At 40.8% G+C, this 22,910-nt stretch overlaps 1 protein-coding gene across 1 annotated transcript; it reads right to left on the bottom strand.

Annotated features, from left to right (window-relative positions):
* Positions 1–346: 346 nt before the first annotated feature.
* Positions 347–1,120, bottom strand: LOC132624166 (uncharacterized). The gene has a single exon (XM_060338987.1). The coding sequence runs from the start codon at positions 1,118–1,120 to the stop codon at positions 347–349; it is 774 nt and encodes a 257-aa protein (XP_060194970.1).
* Positions 1,121–22,910: the final 21,790 nt, after the last annotated feature.

Genomic DNA, 22,910 nt, shown 5'->3' with positions numbered 1-22,910 from the left:
TCAAATACGACGGTTTCGTCATGAATTAAGCGATAACAGTCATAAGAAGAAGTTATAATACGACACAAAACATGATATACTCCCCTTGCCTCTGGAAACCTAGAGGCAACTCCATGTATACCTCTTCTGATAATTACCTTGTAGAAAGGAATTATGAACATCCATCTGGTATAAGGGCCAGGTATGTGATGCTGCAACACTTATGACAATCCTGACAGTGACCATTTTTGCCACTGGGGAAAAAGTCTCATAATAGTATAATCCCTCTTGATGGTTATAGCCCTTAGCTACCAATCTAGCCTTGTATCTCTCCACTTCACCATTTGCCTTATGTTTTACCTTACACCTACTTAGAACCAATAGCTTTCTTACCAGGAGGCAAGTCAACTACCACCCAAGTCTGGTTCTGTTCCAAATTATCCACCTCTGCTTGCATTGCCTCAACCCAATGTTCATGCCTAGAAGCATCCTTGAAATTAGATGGTTCTAGGGCAACTGAAAAAGCAGCAACATAGTCTTGATATGCAACACTAAGATGAGAGTAGTATAAGCAGTCTCCACTGGGATCTAAGCAGGCTGAATTGGCTTTGTGTTGCAGAACATAATCTCTGTGCCAAACAGGAGCTTTAGAGGTTCTACTTGGTCTGCTAGGATTCTCAGCAGTGGTAACTGCCACTGCATCGTCAGTCACAGGTTCTACTTGATCTATATCAGCCACAGTGTTTGTGGTGAATTCAAGTATGGTAGTATTCTCCAAGCCATCTTGAGTTTGCTGTTCAATAGGTTCAGCTGGAGGCAGTTGCTCAGCAGGCTCTATCGCCTGAACTGGTTGTATGGTGTGATCAATAGATGGAGGTGCTGCCCTTAGATCAGCATCAGCAACAAAAGAGACTGATCCAAGTGGATCTGCAGGTAGGAATATGTCTTTAGATTCTCCTGAGTTGGTCTTGAATGGAAAAACATGCTCCATGAAGGTGACTTCTCTACTTACCAAGAAGGTTTTGGATTCTATGTCTAGCACCCTATAACCCTTTTGTGTCTCTGAATAACCCATGAGAACAGCCTTCCTGGCTCTAGGAGCAAATTTGTCTAGTCTTGGTAGAACTGTGACAAATGACATTCATCCAAATACCCTTAAGTGATATATTTTAGGTGGCTTTCCATATAGAACTTCAGATGGAGATTTGCCTTGTAAAACTCCAGTAGGGAGTTTATTAATCAAGTAAGTAGCAGTTTTCACACAGTGTCCCCAAAATTTGATGGAAATGTTAGCCTGAGTTCTCAAAGCTCTAGCAGTGTCTAGTATGTGTCTGTGCTTTCTCTCCACAATGCCATTCTGTTGTGGAGTATATGCACAAGAGCTTTGATGAACAATGCCAAGAGTAGAAAATAATTCTCCACATTTTGATTTAAAAAATTCTGTGCCTTTGTCTGATCTCAACACTTTCACTTTAACATCAAATTGAGTATTGACCATAGTGAAGAAGCCTTGTAAAACAAAACACACTTCAGCCTTAGATTGAAGCAAACAAATCCAAGTAAATCTGCTGAAATCATCAACTACTGTAAAAAAATATTGTTTCTTATCATAAGTTGGAGTTTTTTAAGGACCCCAGACATCTACATGTACCAGCTGGAAAATATGAATGTCAGTCTACTTTGCTTAGCTATAGGACAAATTTGACAGCAATCTAGATCATTAGCATTTATGTTATCCTTGAGAGAGGAAATGTGTTGCATTGCTTTGATGGATGGGTGGCCAAGTCTAACATTCCACGGTTCAGTCAAGCTAGTGTCCCTTATTGCTGCTCCTACAGTTGCATTTATTTCACTCCTCAACAAATCCAAGCCATTTGACTATCTACCAAGCCCAATTACCTTGCCACTGTAAAGTGCCTACAAGACAAATAAATTAGGAAAGAAACTAACACTACCTTATAGTACCTTGGTTAGTTTAGCAACTGAGAGAAGGTTGAATTTGAAGTCAGGAACATGCAGAACATCCTTCACTGTCAAGTTTCGCAAAATAACTGAATTTCCTGTATTTGTTATTTGAACTTTGTTTCCTGTAGGTAGCTGAACTGTACTAGATGCATACTCTTCTAGACACTTCAAATCTTCTAACAAGCTTTTACAGGCAGTTATATGGTGTGTTGCTCCTGAGTCTACAATCCAATTACATATAGTAGAATTTGGAATTAGAGACATATTAACTGCCAAATTTTCTCTGGAATCACTTGGTCATGCACTGTGATTCAGGTTCAAGTTACTCAGTTGATTATGCTCCTCCTCAAAAAGGCCAAAGTCCTGCACTTGTCCATCAGCTTGTGTATTGTTTGCATAAGGTCTAAAGTTGGTTGTCCTTTGTTGAGTTTGAGTGTTTGTTCTAAAACCACCAGTGTTGTTTTGATAAGATCCAGCTGCATTGTTCCTTCTCTTGCTCTTAAAGTCAGCAGGATACCCTACTACTCTATAGCAGTCCTCTATCAAGTGATTTTTAAATCCACACACTTCACATCCTGCACCTCCTAGACCTGGTACTTTCTTTCCCTTAAAACCATATCCTCTTCCTGCCATCATTGTGAGGGGTTCCTTATGCCTTTCTACTACACCTAACAACCTTTGGCTCTCCTTTTGTGTTACTATTGCATAGGCTTGATTCACACTTGGAACATTAGTCTTGAGTAGAATGTCACTCCTCACGTGACTAAATGATTCATTTAATCCCATTAGAAACATCAGTAACCTCTGTTGACATAAGTGTTCTGCATATGGTTTTTATTCAAGGCATCCACATGCAGGTGCTGGAACTATCATATCATATTCATCCCACAGGTTTTTCATCTTAGTATAGTAGTCAGTCACAGAATCAATACCTTGTCTTAGAGTTGCTACTTCTGTCTATAGTTGATACACTCTTGTTAGGTCTGATTTTGCAAATCTTTATTTGAAATCTTCCCACACTCGTTTTGCATTTGAAGCATAAACAATGGTAGTCATCAAGCTAGGTGCAACTATACTACTAATCCAAGAGAGAACCACTACATTACATCTCTCCCACTGGTCAGCCAATTCTCTTTTGTATTGACTTTTCGAACAGGTTCCATCTATGAACCCTAATTTGTTCTTCACCAATAGTAATAGTCTCATTGCTCCACTCCATAATCCATAATTCTCAGGACCTGTGAGTTTAACGACAATTAATGCTACACCTGGTGTGTCAGAAGAATGGAGATATAAATGATGACTGTGTTCGAGTGTTGCAACAGTTAATTCCGCCATTGTTGAGTTTCAATTCGAACCAAAAACTTCAATTTTCAATCTCTAATTCTATTCAGTAATCGCTGCTCTGATACCATGTTAATTTGTGGAATGTGATACGAATTTGTGCAAGTTAATACTCCATTGTTATGGAGTTAGTTCTAATGGAAATGATAAAGCATTAAGTTGGGGAAACTTGTGGAAGAAGAAGAAGGATATTTTTATTTCATATATGTGCATTATGAAGTTGCACAGTTTTTATACAACTTTTATACATGTGCATGTGAGTAGCACATGTTAATCAACTAACTAACTTTCTCTCACTCAGACGCTAACTAACTCTAACAAACTCATTTAATGCTAATCTAGTCTAATCTCCAATATCTACACATCGTTTTATAAGGAAATGAGTGGAAGAAATGGAGTAGTACGACTTTGGAAAAAGGATGGGTAATGTTTTGTGTGAAACTTTTGGTCCAACTTGGTAGACGAATATCTCTTAGGATATTAAGTGTTTTAAGGTGAAGCAAAAGCCTAAAATGAAGTTCGTCGAGTCTAGTTTCCAACGCAACAGATCACTAGTCGATTTGACTTCGGAGTAGAGAATTATAGTTGTTAAAAGTTCAGCTGACAGAGCAGAAAAGTGTAAAATTAGTGCTACAGTGAACCGACCCGAATTTGAACTTTATAAAAGGGGAAAACTCCCATTTGTTTCACAAAAAAAAATCAGATTGGGAGCTCAGCACATATAGGGGTATTTTGGTCATAAAAAGTTGAGAGAATTGAGTGATTTTAGCTAATCAAGGCTCGGATAGTGCGTAGTTGTAATCACGGTATTAACTTGCGTTGGATTTAGCTTGCATTCAAGGTGGAATCTTGAAGATATTATCGTTTTACCAAGAAAAAGGTATGAATCTTTCTCTTTTGGTATTATTTAAGGCTTATTTACGGAGATAAAGTCGTTAAATAATTGTGTAGTAAGTTGGTTAGTTATGGAATTTGGAAAACAGCGTGTGGGCTGTTTTATGGTACATATTTGTGTTGGAAATGATGTTATTGATGTTGGTACTGTTGTTGTTGTTGTTGGTTACTGAATTGAGATTTCGGGCTAAGCATATAAACAGGGGAAATGCTGCCCGATTTTCAGGAGGATATAAAATAGTTTGACTTGAGAGCTTAGCACAAATATACTACGATGAGTTTAACGATTGTGTCACGACCCGACTAGGGGCCGCGACGAGCACCCGGTGCTATCCCACCCGGGAACCCCCTTGACATACTTTTACATAACATCTAGGTGAGCCGTAAATCAAATCATGCATTCAAGTCATCCATCATACTAGTCCCATTGGACGGCAACATTTCTTATATCATCATAGGCATCTTTGCAACATCAATATACATGGGCCGACGAGGCCAACAAAATGATTTACACAATATAGGCCGATAAGGCCAAACACATCTAACCACATACACATGTCTACGAGCCTCTAAGAAGGGTATAACATATCACATGAGCGGGACAGGACCCCACCCATAAATATGTACACAAAAGAATCTATACCAAAAGCTGCGGCTCCGGATGAGATGGAGCTCCGCAATGTAGTCCCTGAATAATGAGGCTATGGATCGAGTCTATCTCCCTGGCCACCTGCAGGCATGACGCAGCGTCGACAAACAAAAGGACGTCAGTACGAAGAATGTACTGAGTATGTAAAGCATGATTAACAACAATACAGAAGCATAGTAGTCAACATATGAGATAGCATAGCATGGGAGATAATAATATCGTCGTCATAGCACTTACTTGCGTTCCACAAGGACATTCCATTTCTATTGCGTATCCGTGTACATACACCCATGTCCGTACTTAGTTACCTTCACATTCATTTTCGCATTAATATTCTTGTTCCCAATCATAATCATATTCATAACACATTCGTACTCATATTGATGTCATATACTTAGCATATATGTATATATATATACATAGCGTGCCCGACCATGAAGGTTCGGTGTTTCATGCATACTTGGCCAACCCAGGCTCAAGGTCATACATACCTGGCCCTACCAAGGCATCAGGGTTATCCGTACCATCTGCAGAGGTGTGCGCGTGTTACGTAATCATATACATACTCTATACATATTCATTTACATATATTCTACCCGGCATCATAAGCTCGGGGACTTATTATAGCCCTTCATAGGCACACATACATATCATAGCTCATAAGCATCTTTAGCATCATTTTATTCTCATCATCATTACTATCATTATCATTACATCTATCTTATAGGCCTACTCGTCATACGAGGAACTTAGTACTATCGTAGCACACCAAGCATCGTGAGCTTACTAGCTTAGAAGGTCAATCATTCGAAGAAATCATAGACTTATAGAAGATTTAGACGTTAGGCCAAAGAACCATGCCTTATGAAATAAGGGTTAGCCTTACATACCTTTCGTTCGAATATATATCACTAGTACGTTCTCTTTCAACGCTTGCGTTTATACCTTCATTAAAGGTCATACTATCGTTAGAATCGACAACTAGCACACATGGCTAAAGCTAGAGAAAATCGGGCAGCATCTCCTCTATTTATACGACATTCCTTTCATAATGTATTTCAACTCCCAAACATCAATAATACATTCACAATACCATAACAATAGTCATTATTCATCCACATTATCCACATTCCTCAATTGCTTTCAATTACTCCTCTCCATGGCTATAATACACACGACTACGCCCATTCACATACATTGTTCATCTCATGTTCTCAACGTCATTTATATCGTATTTACATCACAACACATCAAGAACCATAATTCAATTCAAACTATTTCTCAAAATGACACTATTCCATATTCATGACCCATTTTACCATCCCCTTCTACCATCCAAGCATTTCAACTCTTAATACCTTAAACAACATATAAATATCATAAATCTTACCTTAGATGTTGTAGGAACAAGCTTTAGTTGATAATACTCCACTTGAGCAAAAACCCTAGTTTATCTCCATGAGATTTCTTGACTTGAATGATCCTTAATGGGTTTGCTTACACTTGATTCACTTGATTTATGTTTTTGATCACTAAATATCCTTGAACATTTGTGGAATAAATGTAGAGAGATGTTTTAGAGAGAAGGGGTGTGATGTAGAAGTGAAATGAAATAACACTTGGCCCCTTCATTTATTGATCCAAATCTGTCCCGACCAAATATACGGACCAACATACGGTCCGTATAAATTGTACGGACCATATGTTTGGTTGTAAATTTGGTCCAGAAACCTTTTCCTTGCTGGGCTGATTATACTGTCCCAAACATACGGACCGTATAAATTATACGGCCAGTATGTTTGGCCGTATAATCCCCAGTGATTCCGAAGTCCGTTTCGTCGACTCGTTTGATCTCCAATCCTTATGGAACCTTCTTAACACTTGTTAAACACTTCAATACCAATCTAAGGTACGTTGTCACTCTTCTCCAAGACATCCTTAATGCCTCGCTAACTCGTTACTCGTATTTCCTTTCCGATACGTATCAAATACTTTGCCTTCTCTTGGCGATCTTCTTCCCCCAACTCTAACATCTTTGAAATCTTATCTAGAGTTCGTCGAGCGTCATCGCTTACTCATGAACATATCGTATACTCATACCCTTTGCTAGCCCATTCACTTATGCATTAACAAAAGATTTTCCAAGGTGTAACATTCTTCCCCCCTTAAGAACATTCGCCCTCGAATGTTAAAGTGTTCGGGAATTCTATAAAAATTTCGCCAGAGTTTCCCCTATAATATGGCGCTACCATCCTGTCACAACAACCCACAATAGCAATGCCTCATAGGGCAACAACATAATAGCAACAAAATTTGGCCACACACGACCCAAAAGCATAAAAGGAAAACATACATACCTCATGATCTTGATATCTCATCTTGGATCTCCTCCAAGGGCTGAAATAAATGTGGGTGTTTGGATCGCATTCTTTCTTCCGCTTCCCATGTCATCTCCTCTCGTTTACTGCTTCTCCATAGAACTTTAACTGAGGCCACTTCTTTATTTCTAAGCCTCCGTACTTGCCTATCTAATATGGCAATGGATATTTCTTCATAAGTCAACTTTTCTGTCACTTGAACATCATTTACTGGGACGATCCTCGTAGGATCTCCAACACATTTTCGAAGCACGAGACATGGAACACTGGATGAACGGACTCTAACTCCTGAGGTAAATCTAGCTCATAGGCCACTTTGCCTATTTTTCGCATAATCTCATATGGCCCAATGTATCGGGGACTAAGCTTCCCCTCTTGCCAAATCTCATAACGCCCTTCATCGGCGACACTTTCAAGAACACCAATCTTTCACTTGGAACTCTAATTCTCTTCGATGATTATCGGCATAGGACTTTTGGCGACTTTGAGCTGCCAATAATCGATCTTGTATGAGTTTGACTTTCTCTATGGCGTGCTGGACCAAGTCTGGCCCTATCAATTTGGTCTCGCCTATCTCGAACCACCCAATTGGGGATCTACACTTTCGCCCATATAAAGCCTCATACGGTGTCATTCGAATGCTAGAATGATAACTATTATTGTAAGAAAATTCAATGAGTGGCAAATGATCATCCCAATTACCTCCAAAATCTACCATACATGCCCGTAACATATCTTCAAGATTCTGTATGGTGCGCTCAGCTTGTCCATCAGTCTGTGGATGAAATGTCGTGCTAAGGCTCACTTGGGTCCCTAGGCCCTCTTGGAAAGACTCCCAAAATTTAGCTGTAAACTGAGTCCCTCTATAGGAGATAATCGATACCGAAGCACCATAGAGTCTCACTATCTCTTTAAGATAAAGTTTTGCATAATCTTCTGCCACGTAGGTCGTTCTGACCGGTAGGAAATGAGCTGATTTAGTGAGTTTATCCACAATCACCCATATGGAATCATACTTATGTCGAGAACGGGGCAAGCCTGAAATGAAGTCCATGTTAATCACTTCCCACTTCCAAGTTGGGATTTCTATAGCTTGCAACAATCCACCCGACTTTTGATGCTCGATTTTCATTTGTTGATAATTGGGACATTGAGCTACAAATTCTGCTATATATTTTTTCATTCCATTCCACCAATATACAGACTTAAGATCATGATACATTTTCATCGCATCGGGGTGAACAGAATAACGGGAACAATGAGCTTCCCTCAATATCTGGTGGCGTAGACCCGCCACATTGGGAACACATAATCTGCCTCGGCATCGGAGAACTCCGTCTCCTGAAATATCAAATGAGGACTCCTCTTTCTGAGGGAGTGTATCTCTGCACCGCATTAGCATGGAATCTTCATATTGTCGCTCTTTCACTTCTGCTACTAGCGGCGAGACTGCTGAATTCTGAATTGTAGTTCCCCTACTACCTGAGTCCACTACTCGAACTCCTAGGCTAGCTAACTGTTGGAGCTCACGAGCCATCTCTCTCTTCTCTGGTTGTATATCACATAGACTTCCCATAGATCTGCGGCTAAGAGCATCGGCTACAATATTTGCCTTTCCGGGGTGATACAAGATATCAACATCATAGTCTTTTAGCAGTTCTAACCATCGTCGTTGCCGTAAATTTAACTTTTTCGACTTGAAGATATAGTGAAGGCTCTTATGATCTGTGTAAATATCCACATGGACACCGTATAAATAATGTCTCCATATCTTTAAAGCATGAACCACTGCAGCCAATTCTAAATCATGGGTCGGGTAATTCTGTTCATGTTTCCGTAATTGCCTTGAAGCATAAGCAATCACCTTACCAAGCTGCATCAATACACAGCCCAGCCTAATGACCAAAGCATCGCAATATACAACATATCCTTCCAATGCCTCTGGAAGTGTCAAGACTGGGGAAGAAGTCAACCTATCTTTCAACTCTTGGAAGCTACGCTCACAAGCGTCTGTCCATTGAAACTTTGCTGACTTCTGGGTCAGCTTTGTAAGTGGTGCTGAAATAGAAGAGAAACCTTCAACAAATCTCCTGTAATAACCTGCTAAGCCCAGAAAGCTACGAACCTCTGTAGGAGTTGTGGGCCTTGGCCAAGTTTTCACGGCCTCAATCTTTTGACTATCCACTCGAATACCATCGGCTGCAACAATATGCCTGAGGAATGCCATTGAGTTCAACCAAAACTCACACTTGGAGAATTTTGCAAACAACTCTCGAGTTCGAAGAACTCCAAGGACAGTGCGCAAATGGTCCGCATGTTCTGCCTCGGATCTAGAATACACCAAGATATCATCGATAAATACGATCACAAATAAATCCACGAAGGGCCTAAACACATTGTTCATCAAATCCATAAATACTGTCGGTGCATTAGTTAGCCCAAATGACATCACCCGAAACTCGAAATGACCATATCTTGTTCTAAAGGCTGTCTTAGGGATATCTTCCTCCCGAACCCTCACTTGGTGATACCCAGACCTCAAATCAATCTTCGAAAATCACTTGGCACCTTGTAATTGATAAAATAAATCATCAATCCTCGGAAGAGTATATTTATTCTTAATCGTCACCTTATTCAATTGTCGATAGTCAATGCACATTCTCAAGGAGCCATCTTTCTTTCGGACAAACAATACGGGTTCCCCCCACGGAGATGAACTAGGCCTAATAAAGCCTTTTTCAAGCAAGTCTTTCAATTGCTCCTTCAACTCTTTCAATTCTGTCGGAGCCATTCTATAAGGAGGGATAGATATAGGCTTAGTGTCTGGCAACACATCAATAGCAAAATCAATCTCTTGCTCGGGAGGAAGGCCTGGAAGCTCTTCCGGGAACACATCCGGAAATTCGTTTATTACGGGAACTGACTGAAGGGTTGGCGATTCAACTTCCATATCTTGAACTCGTACTAGGTGATAAATACATCCCTTTGTGATCATCTTCCTTGCCTTTAGATAGGAAATAAACCTACCTTTTTGTGATGCCGTATTCCCTTTCCATTCTAAAACTGGTTCTCCCGGAAACTGGAAACGAACCATCTTCATTCTACAATCAACATTAGCATAACAAGAAGCCAACCAATCCATGCCCATAATGACATCAAAATATACCATCTTTAGTTCATGCAAGTCAACTATAGTACGGCGGTCACATATCACAACTACACAATCTCTATATACTCAGCTAGCTATTACCGATTCAGCCACGGGTGTAGACACCTCAAAAGGTTTGATCGACTCTGGTTCGACTCTAAATCAACCCGCAATATATGGAGTAACATAGGACAATGTGGAGCCCAGATTAATCAAAGCATATACATCATGAGAGAATACCGATAATATACCTGTGACCACGTCACGAGAAGACTCAAGATCTTGGCGTCCAGCCAAAGCATAAATACGGTGCTGAGGACCGCTAGAAGTGAGAGCACTCCCTCTGCCTCTACCATGGCCGACTGGCGCATGTGGCCCTGGCCCCATAGGGCATACAGATGCTGAAGATCCGGCTACCGACCTTGAAGGTTGGGTCCTACCTCTACCATGAACTGAGGGGCAATCACGCATGATATTTCCTGGTCGACCACATGAATAGCAAATATCTGAACCCAATCGGCATCGACTCCAATGCAACTTCCCACACTGGGAACATCGTGGTGCGGGTGGCCTTGCCTGACCCGAATCATCTCTAAACTGAGACCCTGAAGAACTCGGACTCGTCCCTGCACGAGCAGATCTATCAAATCTCTGGCCTGAAAACCGTGGAGGTGCACTGGTCATAGAGTAGCCTGAATGCCTGGGAAACTGCTGCCTGTGCCCACCTGTAATCTCACTCATCGGACCCGAAGATCTGGCCCTCATGCTATGGCCCCTATCTTGCTTACGTTCCCTTCTTTGTTGTTGCAGGCTTTCTTCTAAGTTCTGAGCATGGGCCTGAATACGTACAATATCCATACCATCTAGAAGGGACGCAGTCAAGCACCTATCCATCAAATGTGGCCCTAGGCCTTTCACAAATTGGTGCACTCGGTCACCCATGTCCGCTACCATGGCCGAAGCATACCTAGCAAAGGAATTGAAGCGGAGACTATACTCTAGAGCACTCACGCTACCTTGCCTCAAGTTTAAGAATTTATCGGCCCTAGCTCGCCGAACTTCTGGAGGCATATAATGTCGGAGAAAAGCATCAACGAACATTTGCCATACCGGGGGAGGTGCATTGGCTCCCCGTGAGGCCATCCAAACCGTATACCACTGGATCGAGACATCTCTCAATCTATACGACGCTAAGTCCACCGACTCGGTGTCTGAAGCATGTATCAGGCGAAGCGTCCTTATCATACCATCAATAAAATCCTGAGGGTCCTCCTCCGTCTTTGATCCAAACAATTTCGGAGGGTTCAAAGTAATGAAGTCACGGGCCCTTGCACTAACAGCCCTATCACCTGTCCCTGTACTTTGCCGCTGAGTCAGAGAAGCAACCAACTGAGTAAGCAAGTGTATGGCCTCTTTCACATCTTATCCTGAGGCATCCGGTGGAGGAGCTGGAAGTGCTGGAGCTAGGGCTGAGGCTCCCTTACGCTCCTCAGTAATAGGCACTGTCTGGGAGGACTGGGATTGAGCCGCACTCTGGGACTCATTTTCCTCTACTACCGGTGGCGGTGCTCTTTCAGTCCGCTTTTCTGCCACCGTCTTGCCCTTTTGGGCTGCTGTAGCTTTTCTCTTACTAGGCATTTCTGAAATACACAACACACGATTAAGGAACAAGAATTTCTTACACCATAGCTCTTTCGCACGATTCTTATGAAGAAAGAAGGCCATTCATTCCTAAAAATGTCCGCAACTTCTTGTTTATAAGTGTGGCGCGCAACACACCCACAACCAAGACTCTACTAGACATGGCCTGTAGACACACCCTAGGACTGAACTGCTCTGATACCACTTTTGTAACGACCTGACTAGGGGCCGCGACGAGCACCCGGTGCTATCCCCCCCGGGCACCCCCTTGACATACTTTCACATAACATCTAGGTGAGCCGTAAATCAAATCATGCATTCAAGTCATCCATCATACTAGTCCCATTGGACGGCAACATTTCTTATATCATCATAGGCATCTATGCCACATCAATATACATGGGCCGACGAGGCCAACAAAATGATATACAGAATATAGGCTGACAAGGCCAAACACATCTAACCACATACACATGTCTACGAGCCTCTAATAAGGGTATAACATATCACATAAGCGATACAGGACCCTGCTATGCCCATAAATATGTACACAAAAGAATCTATACCAAAATCTGCGACTCCGGATGAGATGGAGCTCCGCAATGTAGTCCCTGAATAATGAGGCTATGGATCGAGTCTATCTACCTGGCCACCTGCGGGCAAGACCCAACGTCCATAAACAAAAGAACGTCGGTACGAAGAATGTACTGAGTATGTAAAGCATGATTAACAACAATATAAAAGCATAGTAGTCAACATATGAGATAGCATAGCATGGGAGACAATAATATCGTCGTCATAGCACATACTTGCGTTCCACAAGGACATTCCATTTCTATTGCGTATCCGTGTACATACACCCATGTCCGTACTTAGTTACCTTCACAGTCATTTTCGCATTCATATTTTTGTTCCCAATCATAATCATATTCATAACACATTCGTACTCATATTGATGTCATATACTTAGCATATATATATACATAGCGTGCCCGACCATGAAGGTTCGGTGTTTCATACATACTTGGCCAGCCCAGGTTCAAGGTCATACATACCTGGCCCTACCAAGGCATCAGGGTTATCCGTACCATCTGCAGAGGTGTGCGCGCGTTACGTAATCATATACATACTCTATACATATTCATTTACATATATTCTACCCGGCATCATAAGCTCGGGGACTTATTATAGCCCTTCATAGGCACACATACATATCATAACTCATAAGCATCTTTAGCATCATTTTATTCTCATCATCATTACTATCATTATCATTACATCTATCTTATAGGCCTACTCGTCATACGAGGAACTTAGTACTATCGTAGCACACCAAGCATCGTGAGCTTACTAGCTCAGAAGGTCAATCATTCGAAGAAATCATAGACTTATAGAAGATTTAGACGTTAGGCCAAAGAACCTGTCACGACCCAACTCAGTAGGCCGCGACTAGTGTCCGTGCTGGACACCCAGACGTACCCGATAACCCAAATTAGCAAAATGACAGAATATTTCAAATATAAAAGTCACTTGACGTTAGTAATTAGCATAAAAGAACCGACACAGTACATGGAGGCCGATGAGGCTGTCACAGATCGTATCATACCCGAACATATCAGAACCCACACAAGTATGTCTACAGACCTCTACAGATCATAACATAATCATAAGACGGGACAGGGCCCCGTCATACCCCTGAATAGCATACATATATATAATAGCGGCAAACTGTACCAATATACAAACTCTGAACAAAAGAGCGCTCCCAATATAGCAGAATAGATGTCCTAGGCAGGCGGTCAGCAAATCTGTCTTCTGTACCTGCGCGGCATGAAAACGCAGCCCCCGAAGAAAGGGGGTCAGTACGAAATATGTACTGAGTATGTAAAGCACAAAACGTAGTAAACAAAGTCATAATCAGAACAGAAGGTACAGAAAATGGACAGAATATCCAGATTAGCAAAATATTGATCATAAAGCATAAATAGTATTTGTTGAAAACATATGTCGTACCTGGTCCCAATACGGAACAAGATCATAACCGAAACAGGACTTACAGAGAAGTGAGTGTGACATCTGAAGTATCAAATGCATATTAGCAAAACATGAGGAGTGTGTTCAGAAACATACAACATATCATATCCGGCCCCTGTCAAGGGCTCGACAAACAGAACGTGGCCACCCCCCGACGCTGGTGCCACCATACATACGGAACAGAGTAGGGGATAACCCCGTAACATAACATATCATATCAGATGGCCATATCAGATCATAGCATATCAGAATGTGTGCACATGGCACAGCATACTCCAAAACCCATGTACATATATACCTGCCCCCTCACATCGAGGCACGGCGAACAATGCAGTGGAATACGCTTGACAACATATCCTGGCCCGGGCTCAGTGTGGGAAACATTGAGGCATCCACGAATGGAGTAGTGAGAAGCTAAATGCAATAAAAACATCATAGATTTCCAGAGACTCAATGAGGCATATCGAATGACAAATCAAATCGATGAAGTCGGACGAAATCATAGCAAGTGTATGTCATATGTCATAATGAGTTACGGAAGAATAATCCTCCTGAAATCTTTTTCATATTCCAAAATAGCTTACCAAACTCGAGGGAGTCAGCAAACGATTTTCCTTAGTAGTTGAAAGGATAGTTAAAACATTTTATTTTATATTATTCGAAAATAAGGCAATAGTACAATAAGAGGGCAAAGCGGGAATAGTGGAGCTAAATGTAATACAAAATATCGTACCTTTACAGAGACTCGATATAGTATCCAGAATAAGTATCATTAGTAGTCGGAAAAGTAGTTAAGACGTTTCCTTAAAAATTGCTTGAAATCAAGTTACAAAGGACCATAAGGGTAAAATCGGAAATAGTGGGCCTGCCTCGGGACAAACAAGGCGGCGGGCTCAAATTACGTATATTAAGCTTATGGGGTCACCTACAGAGGTCTTAGGGGTATTCCATAACTTTCTAGGCAGTTTGGAGAAGTTTGCATAATTTTTCAGTAAGCCTGCTTAGAGGGTTCAATTCTATTGAACGAAAAAGGAGCATTTTCAATTGCGGATTCCAATGGGCAGGATGTCTTCCGAAGTTCAAATCCAATCCTAGTACACCTAGGACATGCCAAGAGAAGAATCGGGATAGCTTTACATACCTTTTACGCACTTTATGCCTTTCCAAGTTCACTTCCCGTTTCGTCCAAAATCTGCAAATGGTCACATTTACCAAATGTTAACCATAAGGCTTTAGGCTTAAATCTCAAGTCAACACTTTTCTACAAATATTTGGGCAGCATCTCCCCTATACACGTAGCATCCCCGAGAATTTAACTCGGCCAAAACAATCAACAACAACCCAACAACAACATCAACAACAACAACAATCACTATAACCACAATATAACTTAACTAGCTATCTTTTCAACATAATGTCATAACCTTCATTTCAACTTCAATTTCCAAACTAATCTCAATGGTTTCACATTCATCATTAATCTAGATCATCACAATATAATTTGGAAATATTTCATATCATTTCTACGAAATATTCACAAGATATACAAAATATACAAACTTTCCACCAAAACATAATTCACCCAAAACTTCAAATCTTCAACCTACATATTCATAACATATTTCCATCTTCCAATTTCATCAACCATAATCATAATTTACATCTTAACAACTTCATTTCCATAATATCACAAAATTATTCTAAGGTGACATAATCTTCTACATTCCAACTTCAATCAAAATTCATTCAACTTTCATTCCCAATATAATTTCCATCATTACCACAACTAGAATACAACATAAATTCAACTCATATCATATATACAACAATATACACACACGGCTACATACACTATATTTCATACCCACTTTGAAATCTTCCATTTTTCCATATAATCAACTCATTCCCACATACTACAACACAAACAAGACTTCATAACACAAATAAAAGGGATGAATTCTTACCCTTTTTCCTAATCTTCTTCACTTGAATATATGATCAAATTGAGGAACCAAGTGCTCCTTCTTCCAAAACAACTACACCAAGTTGTAGAGGGACCTTGAATTAGTAGGAATTCAACAAGAAAATAATTTTAGAGGCAAGATTTTGGGGGTTGATTTTTCTATGGCCAAACCCGAAATTGGCTTGAGTTGTTGTTCTTGTCTTCTCCTTATGTTGTTTTCTTGAACCCTCTATAGGATAATGACTACTATATATTATTAGCACATGGAAAATTTAATTAGGACCATGGGTTTGGGCCATTGTTGGCCGGCCACCCCTTTGAGTTGGGCCCAAATTTTTCTTTTCATTTTTTTGGGCCAACTCGGTTGGTCCCGAGTTGGGCCTAGCCCACTGACCTTTCGACCTTAAAACGTTCATATCGCCTTGTATCGACGTCACCTTGGAATCCACGACCTATGGATGGAAAGCTAATTCAATTAGCTACAACTTCTATTTCTTGGTATTTTCCAAATTCGAAACTTATAATACCGTTTTTTCCCCCCAAAGTCAGGTCACCCGAAAACGTTTTCTTAAAAATATTCGTTTGGAGGACTTCCACTTTGATTTGGCCCAAGGGTCCTTCTTGAGTTGTGTTTAACTTCACATATGTGATTCATATAATTTGTCACATGTCCCAAAAAAAAATCTTGACGTGTGGGCCCCACCTCAACTTACAATTAATTCGACGTTCAAAAATACGGGATGTAACATCCTCCCCCCCTTTAGAACATTCGTCCTCGAATGTTAGATTAGGCTTATAGGGTCTGTAAGTACTTCGGGGAAGTTTCTCTTTATGGTCAGCACACATAATACACATTCATTAATGAATATAACTAAGCAAAGCTTTTAAATTACCTGGAGGGATAGCGAACAACTGAGGATATTTCTTCTTCATCTTCCCAGGTCATCTCCTCCCTGTTATTATTCCGCCACAGCACCCTAACGGAAGCTACATCTTTGTTCCGTAATTTTCTTACTTGGCAATCCAGAACGGCTACAGGCTGCTCTTCGTACGATAGTTCCTCCGTCACCCGAACATTATTTGCTGGAAATATTCTAGGAGGATCGCCGACACATTTTCGGAGCATGGATACGTGAAATACCGGATGTACTTCTTCCAAATCAGATGGTAGGTCTAGCCCGTAAACGACATTCTCAATTCTTCGAACAATCTGATAAGGTCAGATATATCGCGGATTGAACTTACTCTTTTTACCGAATCACATTATGCCTTTCATAGGCGATACTTCAAAAATACCCAATCACTAACCTGGGATTCCAATGGTCGACGCCGTTTATCAGAATATGACTGCTGTCGACCCTAAGCTGCTAATTGTCTCTCTCGGATAAGTTTCACCTTATCAACTGCCTATTGGATCATATCTGGGCCTATTAATTCTATTTCGCCAATATCAAACTAGCCGATGGGTGACCTGCATTTTTTTGTCATACAAAGCCTCGTATTAAGCTAGAATGGTAGCGGTTATTATAAGCAAACTCGATCAACGGCAGATGATCGTCTCGGCTACCTCCGAAATCAATAATACAGGCTCGCAACATATCTTCTAGCATTTGTATAGTGTGCTCGGCCTGTCTGTTACTCTGAGGATGGAATACTGTGCTTGGACTTACCTGAGCCCCTAATCCTTCCTGAAACGAATCTCCAGAAATTAGTCATAAACTGAGTATCTCTGTCAATGACAATAGATATAGGAGCTCCGTGGAGTCTCATTATTCCTTTAATACATATAGTCTGGCATAATCCCCAACCGAATAAGTGGTTCTGACGGGGAGAAAATGGGCTGATTTTTGTCAGTTTATCAACTATACCACATATGGAAATCATACTTCCGTGGAGCGCGAGGCAAACCCGTAATGAGATCCATACTAATTATTTCCCACTTCTAAGTCAGAATTTTCATTTCCTGAAACAGTCCACCCGGTTTCTGATACCCAATTTTAACTTGCTGACAATTTGGGCACTGGTCAACGGGTCTTACGATGTCGGGCACACATAATCTTCCTCGGTATAACAATACTCATCCGGTAAAACCTCGAGCTGGATCTTTTCCTTTTCAAAGGTTGTATCTCTGTACGATACTAGAATAGAATCCTCAAACTGACGCTGTTTTACCTTTCCCATGATCGATGATTCAGTAACTTCTTCGGACAAAATTCCAATATCTTCAGAACCGACCAAACGGACTCTAAGGCTAGCTGACTAATGAGTTTTACAGACCAATTCTTTACTTCTGAATGTACGCCGGTCAAGCCGTCCGTAGACTCACGACTAAGTGCGTCTGTCACAGCTTTAGCTTTTCTGGGGTGGCACAAAATATTAACATCATAATCCTTCAATAATTGAACCATCTTCTCTGCCGCGAATTCGGCTCCCTTTTTCTTAAAACGTATACTGGCAGCCCTTAGGATCCGTATAAATATCAACGCGCACCCCACGTAAGTAATACCGCCATATCTTTAAAGCATGAATCACCATAGCTAATTCCAGACCATGGGCGAAATAATCTTTCCTCGTGCGGTCTGAGCTGCCGAGGGACATAGGCCATAATCTGACCATTTCTAGACAACTACATATTTCAGTCGATGTCGAAGGCCTAGACCAGTCCTTTATCGCTTCAATCTTCTGTATGTCAGTTATTTTCGTTCATGCTTAATTTATTTTACTTTCATTCGCTCCCCCTCCTTGGGGTTATACTTACACCATATTCGAATCTTTTCCTTCTAACCTACAACTTGATTATCTTCGTACGAAACCTTAACAGAATCATAATTACATAGTACACAATCTTACTCGATAGTTGGCACTCAAGTGATATAATTAGGGTAGTTGCTTATCTCATAGTAACCACATACGTTCTTCATACCCATTCCTTATCTGTCGTCCTATTTTCTCGACAATCGAATTATTTGATATTCACATAATTCATCATTTCATGTCGTAAGTTTTTCTTTGCCCTGTACTATTCCATTTTAGTTTGCTTTCGCAATTAACTTCGTGCTTTGCCCGTCGACTCTTTCAGAGGCTCCGCTTAATTACGTTTCTCATGGTTCACTTCTCCTGACATTTGGATCTTCCAATCTCAACCGGTAGCGAAATAAGTATCAATCTATTTCGTAACATTGGCACCACACCTTTCCCTTTTTCTCGTACATTCTCTCCAGTTAATGTTTTTCGTATATGACAACACTGGCTATTAGGGTTCACCAATCAATCGACATCATCATAAATGGGGGGGGCCTACACATACGCATATATATCACTGCCATTTCTTTTACAATAAATCTTCAATCACTTGTTCGAATTTACTCTAATTTCAGGGCTGCGCTGCTTTTTCTTTCTTTTTAACAATCCAATCCGTCTCAGCTCGTGTGACCCCTATAAAATTTCTAGCCATTCCACATATCCTAATTCCATTTAGGTTACCCCGAATTTCCTATTCGTCTCTCATATCTATGTTGCGAAAATTTTGTACATTTCCCAGGGGGTCACCCATCCCAGAATTGCTCTGGCCCTGGCACGCTTAACCTTACAACTTTAATGCATTTAGGCACGTTAAGACCGGTATAATTACATCGATTGCCCTGCACAACCTTTGTCACGTAATTTAAGGCAAATCGGGGTCTTAACAACTTTTCAAAACGTTCTCGTGGCGGGTGCCACCCCGACTTAGCGAGAATTCTTTTACTTTTCTGACTATATAGTTACCGTGTCGCCCCTTGTACGTCCTCAATATTTACCTCCATGTATATATATATTATTCTAGACGGCCCCCGAGTTGGAGTTTTTATTCCACAAATTCCATCTCCAATCAGTCGAGGAAAACTGATAAAATGTTACTGTAAGGCATCTTCCGACCACCAACAAAAGAAAACTAGAGTCCGACGAACTTCGCGGAATCTTTTAGTACTTAATTCACATAACTACCTCCATATTTTTATATATATATATTTGAGTCGTGAGCGAACCACTCAATTCCCGCCTGCTTGTCATACGCTTTGTATTCTTTCAATTAGAGGAAACTTGATCGTCGGACATTTTTGCCCTTCCGCATATTTTGCCCTTCACATGGGCTATGCTAAAACAAAATGGGGTTAGAACATATTTCTGGTCCCTCCAAATAAATTGTGAATTCGCTACTCGTATATGCTTTCTCGAGATAAAATTTTCCATATGAGGATAACGCTTCTTACGAATGACATGGAGGGTATGTCTTAAACTTTTAACCCAACATAAGAGATTTACCCTATCGGTATCGACTTTCAAGACATATTAAGAATTTATATCTTATTTTCCTGTTTATATTTCTGGAAAAATTTGGGCAGAGGTTCCTCTGTATTTCTTACTATCCCAAAACCTGTACACAGGAAATACCAACCATGCCTCACAGGGCCAACACATATACGTATATACATATCATATCATATCATATCATATCGCATCATAGCCACACGGGGCTAACAATTTCAAATAAAAGTACAAAGATCCCGAGGCTTACCTCACATGCCCAACTCAAACTGCACCTGTTACACTTTCCTGTTTACTTTCCCTTACGATTTTAAACTTTATGTTTCAATCGTACTTCAATACCTTACCCAGCATACGTCTTTCATACCATTGCTTACCTGTGTACTGTGTAGCTTCCAATATCATCAATCGCTGTCTTACGTCGATACCGTTCTCCAGCTGCAATCAAGGGTTAGTAAAAAAAAGGACTTCATTTCCTACAGCTGGCTCTATCGCACGATCTAAGATTCAAAGAAAGGTAACACCCTAAATGCCCTGTAGCCTCCTGTTTATAGATGTGGTGCACAACACACCGATAAACAAGACTCTACTAGACACGGTCTGTAGACATTCCGAGAACCAAACCGCTCTGATACCACTTTTGTCACGACCCAACTCCGTAGGCCGCGACTAGTGTCCGTGCTGGACACCCAGACGTACCCGATAACCCAAATTAGCAAAATGACAGAATATTTCAAATATAAAAGTCACTTGACGTTAGTAATTAGCATAAAAGAACCGACACAGTACATGGAGGCCGATGAGGCTGTCACAGATCGTATCATACCCGAACATATACAGAACCCACACAAGTACGTCTACAGACCTCTACAGATCATAACATAATCATAAGACGGGACAGGGCCCCGTCATACCCCTGAATAGCATACATATATATAATAGTGGCAAACTGTACCAATATACAGACTCTGAACAAAAGAGCGCTCCCAATATAGCAGAATAGATGTCCTAGGCAGGCGGTCAGCAAATCTGTCTTCTGTACCTGCGCGGCATGAAAACGCAGCCCCCGAAGAAAGGGGGTCAGTACGAAATATGTACTGAGTATGTAAAGCACAGAACGTAGTAAACAAAGTCATAATCAGAACAGAAGGTACAGAAAATGGACAGAATATCCAGATTAGCAAAATATTGATCATAAAGCATAAATAGTATTTGTTGAAAACATATGTCGTACCTGGTCCCAATACGGAACAAGATCATAACCGAAACAGGACTTACAGAGAAGTGAGTGTGACATCTGAAGTATCAAATGCATATTATCAAAACATGAGGAGTGTGTTCAGAAACATACAGCATATCATATCCGGCCCCTGTCAAGGGCTCGACAAACAGAACGTGGCCACCCCCCGACGCTGGTGCCACCATACATACGGAACAGAGTAGGGGATAACCCCGTAACATAACATATCATATCAGATGGCCATATCAGATCATAGCATATCAGAATGTGTGCACATGGCACAGCATACTCCAAAACCCATGTACATATATACCTGCCCCCTCACATCGAGGCACGGCGAACAATGCAGTGGAATACGCTTGACAACATATCCTGGCCCGGGCTCAGTGTGGGAAACATTGAGGCATCCACGAATGGAGTAGTGAGAAACTAAATGCAATAAAAACATCATAGATTTCCAGAGACTCAATGAGGCATATCGAATGACAAATCAAATCGATGAAGTCGGACGGAATCATAGCAAGTGTATGTCATATGTCATAATGAGTTACGGAAGAATAATCCTCCTGAAATCTTTTTCATATTCCAAAATAGCTTACCAAACTCGAGGGAGTCAGCAAACGATTTTCCTTAGTAGTTGAAAGGATAGTTAAAACATTTTATTTTATATTATTCGAAAATAAGGCAATAGTACAATAAGAGGGCAAAGCGGGAATAGTGGAGCTAAACGTAATACAAAATATCGTACCTTTACAGAGACTCGATATAGTATCCAGAATAAGTATCATTAGTAGTCGGAAAAGTAGTTAAGACGTTTCCTTAAAAATTGCTTGAAATCAAGTTACAAAGGACCATAAGGGTAAAATCGGAAATAGTGGGCCTGCCTCGGGACAAACAAGGCGGCAGGCTCAAATTACGTATATTAAGCTTATGGGGTCACCTACAGAGGTCTTAGGGGTATTCCATAACTTTCTAGGCAGTTTGGAGAAGTTTGCATAATTTTTCAGTAAGCCTGCTTAGAGGGTTCAATTCTATTGAACGAAAAAGGAGCATTTTCAATTGCGGATTCCAATGGGCAGAATGTCTTTCGAAGTTCAAATCCAATCCTAGTACACCTAGGACATGCCAAGAGAAGAATCGGGATAGCATTACATACCTTTTACGCACTTTATGCCTTTCCAAGTTCACTTCCCGTTTCGTCCAAAATCTGCAAATGGTCACATTTACCAAATGTTAACCATAAGGCTTTAGGCTTAAATCTCAAGTCAACACTTTTCTACAAATATTTGGGCAGCATCTCCCCTATACACGTAGCATCCCCGAGAATTTAACTCGGCCAAAACAATCAACAACAACCCAACAACAACATC

Source organism: Lycium barbarum, chromosome 12 (assembly GCF_019175385.1).
Source record: "Lycium barbarum isolate Lr01 chromosome 12, ASM1917538v2, whole genome shotgun sequence".
NCBI classification, from domain to species: domain Eukaryota; kingdom Viridiplantae; phylum Streptophyta; class Magnoliopsida; order Solanales; family Solanaceae; genus Lycium; species Lycium barbarum.
This window is presented reverse-complemented; position numbering and strand designations above follow the sequence as displayed.